General features: G+C 38.7%; 1 protein-coding gene across 1 annotated transcript in view; it reads left to right on the plus strand.

Moving 5' to 3' along the window:
• Window positions 1-8259, plus strand: part of SLC49A4 (solute carrier family 49 member 4) — a 74203-nt gene extending 65944 nt beyond the window's left edge. Inside the window, exon 9 of the mRNA XM_033121570.1 lies at window positions 6443-8259. Coding sequence (XP_032977461.1) covers window positions 6443-6558 — 116 coding nt within the window. The 3' untranslated portion in view covers window positions 6559-8259. The remainder of the gene's footprint in view (window positions 1-6442) is intronic.
• The last annotated feature ends 494 nt before the right edge of the window (window positions 8260-8753 follow it).

Consider the following 8753-nt stretch of genomic DNA (forward strand, 5'->3'; position numbering starts at 1 on the left):
TGCTGTGGCTGCGTTAGCAGAAAATGGGGGGCTAGCAAGAATATGGTGGCTGAGCTAGCAAGCGCGGATTGCAGTTAGCAGGGCAGATTGCAGCGAGCAAGTGAGGTTGGTTGGCAGAGAAGCGGGCGGCAAGTTGCAGATCATGTGGATCCTGTTTCCTATGTCTCCAACCCAGCCACCAGCGAGAATATAGTGGTGTGACCCCCCTATTTATGGCTCCATGGGGGTTCCTTTTTGGCCTCACCACATCCTGTGTTCTTATGTGGGGAGTGGGAGCTGAGACCCCCCCACCATGAGTCCCTGCATGACAGACGCTGCAGGGAGAGATTGCTGGGCATGTTGAAGGAAGGCCCCACTGGTGTTGAGGTCCATTTTGCACAGTTTGATTTTCTCTGATATTCTCTCTTCTGTGATCCAGATTCTGTCTTACCATTTCAGAAAATTTGTGCACAATTATCTAGGATTTTTTTTTTGCATGTTACAATAAGCATTTATACTTGTGATTTTAAAAAAATTTTTATTGGGGAATATTGAGGAACAATGTGTTTCTCCAGGGCCCATCAGCTCCAAGTCGTCGTCCTTCAATCTAGCTGTGGAGGGCACAGCTCAGTTCCAAGTCCAGTCACCATTTTCAATCTTAGTTGCAGGGAGTGCAGCCCACCATCCCATGGGGGAATTGAACCAGCAACCTTGTTGCTGAGAGCTCGTGCTCTAACCAACTGAGCCATCCGGTCACCTCTATACTTGTGATTCTTGAATATAAAGCTTTTATTAATTTCTACTAGATTTATATCCCACTTTATTCCTTCATCTTAAAAAAATCTAATTACTACCTTTTTTTCCCCTTGTTACTGGTCTCTTAACTACTCATCAGATACCTTAAATTTGCATAATTTGTACATGGAAGAATCTAATTTATAAGATTCAGATGTAAGAAATCCTCTAAAATGTGATGCTCCAAGAAGCCTAATTGTTTATAGGAAACTTTCGGACAGGCTTATAACTGAAACAATAACCACAGTAACCTCCTTGGCTGGAAAATAAATTTTTAAAACTTTCCAAACTGATAAAACACAATCTGTCCTTGGTTTTGGACAAGTTTTGACATAGCACTGTCACCTAACAGCAAAACACACCCAAATGATATTATTTATTGTATAATTAACAACAAACTCGATTATTTCTGTCAATAAGTAATACAGGTAGAGTAGGTCTTAACTGTGCTAAACTTGATGTGAGTTTGGTTTATCATCTGAAGGACAGTGATACTGATGAAGTCATACCACTGCTTAATGTCCTCCTGGAAACGTGTTTCCATTAGGGGAAAGGCCATCACCAAGTGTCGGACTAAGGTCTTTGCTTCCAATGAGTTTTCTAAACAGAATCACCTGACAATTTTGTATCAGCCTTATGGATCCAGCCTCCAGTGAGACTATAGTGGTATGACTCCCCTACCTGTGGCTCTGTGGGTGTTCCTTTTTGGCCTCACCATATTCTGCGTTCTTATGTGGGGAGCGGGACTTGAGGCCCCACAGGCTGCCCCGCACGACACCAGACACAAGCAAATATTTTTGTTTCTTTGGCATGGGCAGCAGAAAAAACACTTAGCACCATTTCTCCTCCTTCCTGTCTCACTGATATAATCAAGAATTTATGCAGGGAGGAAGGTTTCCTTTTTTTGGTTGGTTTCTGATTACATGTTCTTACACATATCGAGGTAGATGTTAAAGGTTTCTGCCTAAACTCCATGATTATTGTGAAAAATGAAACTTTACATAGTAATTAATTTTAATCCAACGAGGTGATTTTCAGGGGGAAAAAATCTCAGCACATTTTGACATTTCAGAGAGTTAATGAGATGATATATGTGAAAGAGCCTCGACCAGGGCATAACTGGCACTCACCAATTGCTTGTTTTGTTTCCTTCTAGATAATTAACTGGTTGATGTTAGGAATTTAAATTCCTAACATCAGGCTTCTGTTTTAAAGAAATGTTTTTATATGTTTATTTGTGAGTGTGTCTGTAGGGACAGAGCCAAGAGAACAGTTTCCAGGCTCTCGACCTCACGTGGAAAGGTGCTGGCTCCGGTAGTAGAGGCCCATCAGCTGTGATCAGATGGCCATCAGCTGTAACTAGTTGGCCATCAGCTGTAACCAGTTAGCCATTAACCACTAATATAACTGCTGTGGCTACGCTAGCAGGCGTGGATTGCAGCTAGCAAATGCGGTTAGCAAGCGGATTGTGGATTGCAGATCGTGTTGATCCTGCTTCCTGCGTCTCGCTCAGCCGCCAGTGAGACTGGGGTGCAGGAAGACCCCTTGTTGGGGAATTGGCAGATGTTTGCTTCTTGTGTCTCAACCAGCCGCCATCGAGAATATAGTGTCATGACTCCCGTATCCATGGCTCCATGGGTATTCCTTTTTGGCCTCACCATATCCTGCTTTCTTGTGCGGGGAGCGGGAGCTGAGTTCCTGCATGACAGTGTCTAATGAATATACACAAATATATCCTACCTCTCTCCAAGGCTAAGGTTACTAGAGCTATGAAAACTGTGTTGAGTTTCTTTCACATATGATTAATTGCTGTTGTCCCAAAGTCCTATAGCAGAAGTCCCCATGCCTTATAACTGAAGTCTGATGACACACATAAATTGCAGATCTGAAAATTCTGTAAAATTATTTCCTAAAAATAACTTTTAGTTCCACAGCCTAGTACCCTGAACATTTTTCATGATAAATTCCCTTCCATTAGAACCAATGTTCAAATGTAATAATTTTGTCATTTTAAAACTTGCAAACCTCACCCGGAAGTTAAGTTACATGTCAAAATTCAACTATTCGTTACATGATTGGAAGGCCTGATTTTTAATCATCACAAAGATCTGTGGGGTTTTTTTAGGTCGGTTCTCAAAAAGTACTAAACTTCCTGTCTAGAGTTTTTATTTCCCCACAATGTGCTATCTGGTGGTTACGGCCAGCTACTTCATAGTAGATTATATCAGAGACAGTTTTTCAGGGCTGTACAGACTAACCCCAACATAACCACATAGATTAGCTTGCCTAGCAAGGACGGCTCCACTGGTGATTTGCTTGCAGATTACAGGCATCGCCACCAGTGATAGTGACTGTCACACAGGCTTCGGTACCAATTCCACTGGCTCATTTGCAGCCTTGGGTCCCAAGTCCTGTTTTAATTCTGCTTTAGGTACCTGGGACAGTGTCAGAAGTTTCTTAAGAGTTTTTCTGACTTGGGTTTTTCATCGTCACTTTCAAAAGAAATTGTTACTTGCTCTCTGGTATAAACACAGTTGTGAAACTGAGTTGCTTTCTATAATGTTTGCTTTGAGAATCTCAGTGAGTTATTTCAGACGTTACAGTGATGTTTTGCTCTAATAACTTTACATACAAAACCAATTTGGGGATGCTGTTATATTTTTTATATGCTCTGAAATGTATGCTAATGTTCTATTTTAATAAGTTGGTCACTTATTCTGAAGTTTGTATTATCTGGGTGGTGAGGGTTGTTCTAGGAGCCTTGCAGCAGGTTTTGGCTAAAATCATTAAAGGTTTTTTGTTTAACTTCAGTCCTTTTATTTTGAAGTAACTGCCCATGAATTTGAGGCTACATTGTGGCTGAAAAGATTCAGGGACCTGCCTGGCTGAGGTGGGGAGCTCATTGACTAATTGACTAGTGCCAGAACAGGTACAACAGGTATGGGTTGCTGAGAAGTCGTTTTGTATGTACAGAGTGAAATTATGCAGTGTAATGGTCAGCTCTGTTGGGTAATTCATGTGAAGTGAAGGGAGCAGGGAATTACCCCGTGAAATCATGGTGTCAGCTGGCTCCTCCTGAGTGAGAATGGAAACAATTTTGTTAAATCATCATCATTCTCATTAAATTACCAAAGAAAGTAGGTTGGTTCTGGAGGGGTGGTATCTGGGACCAGACAAGTACTTGAAGGTGGTAGAAACCAAAAGCAAGGCATCATTAAAGAGAAAGAGGAGGTGAAAAGTGTAATAGTGCTTCTATAAGAAAAAGGTGAGAAGATAAACAAAATCCTAATTAGTTCGTTCCCAACAGAGCATCAGCATTTGGTGCAGAGCCCACTTCACGGAGTAAAATATAAATTGGCAAAGAAAGTACTCAGGCTACAGTGCAGATAATACATGATAGAGAACCAGCAGGAATATAGAGGCCAATTACAGAGCCTCGGTGTATGGATTTATATTTTCTCTAGTTAAGAACAAAGAGAAGGAATGTTTGAAAACTGTGCTCACTTTAAAATATTTAAAGGGTAATAAGAAAATTTCAGTGGATCAGGACTCTTGGTTTGATTCCATCGTATGACACCAGGCTCAGAACGCACGGGAGTGGGCTTTGCTACTGCTAAGTCAAGTGAAACTGTTAAACAAGCCGTTTCCTATTAGAGCACCTAAGCTCTGGTTTTTGTGAATGGTTTTCACTGGGGAAAATGTAGAGGGGAAAGGTGGATTTGACTTTTCAGAGAGGCATATGAACCAACAAACCACGACACCAGAGGCATTTTTAAAGATTTCATCTGTACCGAGATAGAAGGAACCATTTTAGAACTCTGATAAAATCAAAGGTCTGCTTTGGCAATAGCGGATTCAGTTTTGCTTTGACAAAAATTTGACTGGCTTTAAGAAGAACAAGGACAAGTTGATTGTTGCTACACGTGTGTTATTCTAGCTCCCCATGAACCATGAAATACAGTCTCTAAGATCTAGAAAACGTCATTGAATACCATTTTGTCAAGTACGATACTTTCTTTAAGCTTCTGCTTAAAATTTGACCTTACAGTCAAAATGCTCACTGCAAACGGTATGCTGTTGTCACTGTTTTGCTGCTTTTTATCTTACTTTTTTCTTTCCACTGCTTCATTTTACCTGTTAAAATTATCATCAGACATCCAGAGAGTCTATGGTTAATATAAAAGCAGAAAACACCTAGTGTGTATTTCAGGGATTATCAGAATAAAGATAAGATCCCAGAGGTCACAGCCTTCCTGAAGGTTTAGGTTATATTTAGCCCAAGTAAAGTAAAGCTCAGAAAACAATTAGGCATGAAAATACCATTGAAATATATGTCTTTGTTAATATGCTATACAAATAGCTTGTCTGACTCTTAAAATGTAGAAATTGAGAGGTAGGGAGGCAGCTTTTGTGAGCATATTACAGAAAAAAAGGTATTTCAGCACCTCTTTTTTTACTGATTGGTTTTCCGATTTCCATTCCTGAGCATAAATTGTTCTTTTAGCCATATGAATTATGGATTAAACTAAAGCAGCAGTGTGGAAATCTTGAGGATGAGTTTTGAAGATTAGGGCAATGTTAGCATTCTGTAGAAATACAAAGAGAAAATACAAACCTATGGGAGTGCCCCAAAGAAAAAAATGTACCAGGGAACTTGTTTTCCTCATTTGTTTATTTTTTTAATTGACTGCTAAATGGATATTAAGCTAGAGAAGTTATTCCTTCGCCAGCACCATCAACCTCTTTATGCAAAGAAGCTGCTCACTTCTGCACCCAAAGCCTTAGGATTGACTGGCAAAGGGGGTCGGGGTAGAATGAAGCTGAACTCATGCACAGCTCCAGGGCCGTGAGCTGGAGGAAGCAGCTGGAGGCAGCCGCAGTCGCCAGGTGTATTTGTAGCCGGAGGCCCAGGACCAGCCTGTGGGAGAGTCTTGAATTCATGACAAGCATTTCTGAAGTAGCATGTTCTCAGTTCCCTTAAATCATCACAACAGAATTGCCTGTTTAGATGATTCTTGTAGGTTTTCTGGCGATTGGCATCAGACATAACTATTGCAGAAGAAGTGGAGAGAAAAAGCTAGAAAGAAACACACCAACATATGCACAGTTAGAATTAGGATTAATTTTTTTATGTTTTCCTTCATTTTTTATATATTTCCTCATTTTTTTTGTACAATGATTACTACTTGATGTTTTTGCTGAGAAATAGATGTTTCTATCCAAAAATATATATAAATATGTTATCTCAAAACTCAGGTGATTTTCTTATTTGTCTTTCTAATCCTTCAGATATTTCTAAACAAGGACAAGAATGATGGTGATAGAGGGCACTAAAAAACTAATTAACAAACTATTATAACATTTAACGGTGATTGATTTTTTTCCTTTGAAGTATTAGATTTTTTTTGCCACCAAAGTCAAGGTGGATTAAATTGATAAAAAGTCATTAACAATATTGATTAAAAATATTCCACATGAAAGCCCATAATATATTACATGCATCACTTAGACTCCAGATTGTCACTGTTTATTGACAGCCGGATTTCAGGCCTTCGGGGGCACATTTATTAGAAGTGCTTCTGAAGGCACAGCAACGTGCTCCCAGCACACAGGTGGTGTTCTGCTAGTGACACATGGATGCTTACAACTGCGTGTTTCTGTCTTACAGAATTGTCATGGTTCAACTGGTGCCTTCCCGGGTCGTGTTTGCTCAGTCTCCTCCTCATTCTGTGCTTCAGGGAATCCTATGACAGACTCTATCTCGATGTGGTTGTCTCAGTTTAATAGCACAGGCTTGAAGGAGTTTAAAAAGAGACTGGAAATCAGTACTGCATACTGCACATCTGCTCGGAATTACCCATCGAACAGGAAAAAGGCGAAGAGAGAAACTGCATTCAGAGGTTTTGTTAGGTTACAGGTGATCACATTACTTAATTACTATTAGGTAATAATGATAATAATGTGGGATTTGAGTGGTCCTAGGGGATTTAAACTCTCAATGGCGTACCTGTGCCTGATTCTGGGGTTGGAAGTGTGATGTCTATTACGCAAAGCACTACCTACATAATACCTTCTGTGTTTTGTGCCAGTGCTAAACTACTGATTGATTAATTGTAATTATGAAAAGAAATAAAGGGTTTCTATCACATGAAGATAACTCCTTCCCTAAGTCACATATCAGAATAGGAAGAAATGCCACGAACTTCTAAAGAAGCTTCAACCTTGTATCCGATTTTAATTATAAAATAGCCAAGAGGTATCTCTATGATAGAAATTAGCCACGTGTACACTACATTTTTTTCTAATAAAGCCATTTCTTATATGACTCCTTATTTTTAATTAAGTCAGAAACCTTTGGCCATCTTTATTATGGTGATCAAGTGCTTTCCAGTGACTTCAGAGCACATACTTTGTGACTCAACCTTAAAGTATCCTTTTTCTGTGAAATACAATTTCATCTACTTGGCTCTTAAATAATTACATTAAAGGTGACTAAATGTTTAATGTAGTCACATTAAATATTGTATGAAAAAGTGTAATTCTGTTCTGATGTAGCACTTTGTTAAAAATGAAGTGAAAAATCACATAGAATATTCTGTGTCTTCAGCCCATATATATACATGGGATGTAAGTCCAGCACTAGTTATTATTTCCTGGGGTTACATTTTATTAAATGACCCTTGTTTGAAAGTAACAATTTATAACACTGAAACTTTCAGATCTATTGAATGATTTCTAATTACATTCTTGTATTTCAGTTCAGGTTATAAAATATTCAATTCTGTATGGAGTCAATATATTTGAGAGGGCAGCATTTTGCCAGTATAAGTTTTCTTTCTGTGGATGATATCTTCGTAAAAAAAAATGAGAGTAACTCATTGGACAGCTCTCAGACGTGTATTTCACTACAACATGCAATATGTTCTGGTGGGATTATAATATTACCATTATCCACATATACATAATTCCCCTCACACAGAAACACCAAACATTTTCCAAAAAAAGTCAAGAATAATACTTTGCTTCCATTATTCTCAGCTTCCTGCAACCCCCCTCTCCTTTTTCCTCACTTGAAATTGTGTCTTCATTGTCAGCTAAATATATATTTTGTCTTTTTCTGGACAGTGTGTAAACCAGCTCCTTCTATTAGCCAAGGTGAGGAAGTATGGTTAAGGAAAATTGGTCAGTACTTAATTCTACGCATGTCTGTGTGTGTGCATAAATCATCACACACACTCATACATAGTCCCAAATACCCCACTTTTCCCCCTTAATAAGTTCAAGGCTATTCCTTAACTCACCTCAGTCCTAAAGGAGGATTCTATTACTGCTAAACCTTCTAAGATCCTAAATGGTACAATTTGAAAAGTAAGAAAACTCTCAAATTTAACATCTGTCTTCAGTCGCCTTAAAATCATTTCCCTTTTATAACCAGTCTGCAGACTTAGCAACAAGAACCAAAGGAACTAAGGAAGTTGCTGGGGGGAAAAATAGAAGAAGAACAAAGAAAACTTACGAAAGCTAGGCTTAGATCCAACTAACTGTCATTCTTCTTAAATAAAAATGAAACAAAAGGAAAACAATTCTTGAAGATGATTGAAAGGATATCAGTAGTGCATGACCCAGATGCTAAAATAACCACCAGCCCTTCCTATTTAGAAAAAAGATAGCGGTGGGAAGAATTATGAAGTATTTGGTTTTAGTCAAAACTGTTGTGTTTGAGGACATTGCTATATAAAATTCTGCTATAATAACAGTATTGCTATAGAACATTATAACTGGTTAATTCTAGTTTTAACACAAAGTAAAGAATAACACTTCTAAAATGTTACCTAAATGACTAATTAATTCAAAAACATCCCAGTGGGTAGTGATTAAAAATTATTGCATGTGCCAGACACTAACCATTGTTTTTAGCATATATACCATGAGTCCCTCTCTTGTTTATATCCACTTACCCCTCCAGCAGATAATTGTCC

The sequence above is a fragment of the Rhinolophus ferrumequinum genome, chromosome 2 (genome assembly GCF_004115265.2).
Source record: "Rhinolophus ferrumequinum isolate MPI-CBG mRhiFer1 chromosome 2, mRhiFer1_v1.p, whole genome shotgun sequence".
Classification (NCBI taxonomy): Eukaryota; Metazoa; Chordata; class Mammalia; order Chiroptera; family Rhinolophidae; genus Rhinolophus; species Rhinolophus ferrumequinum.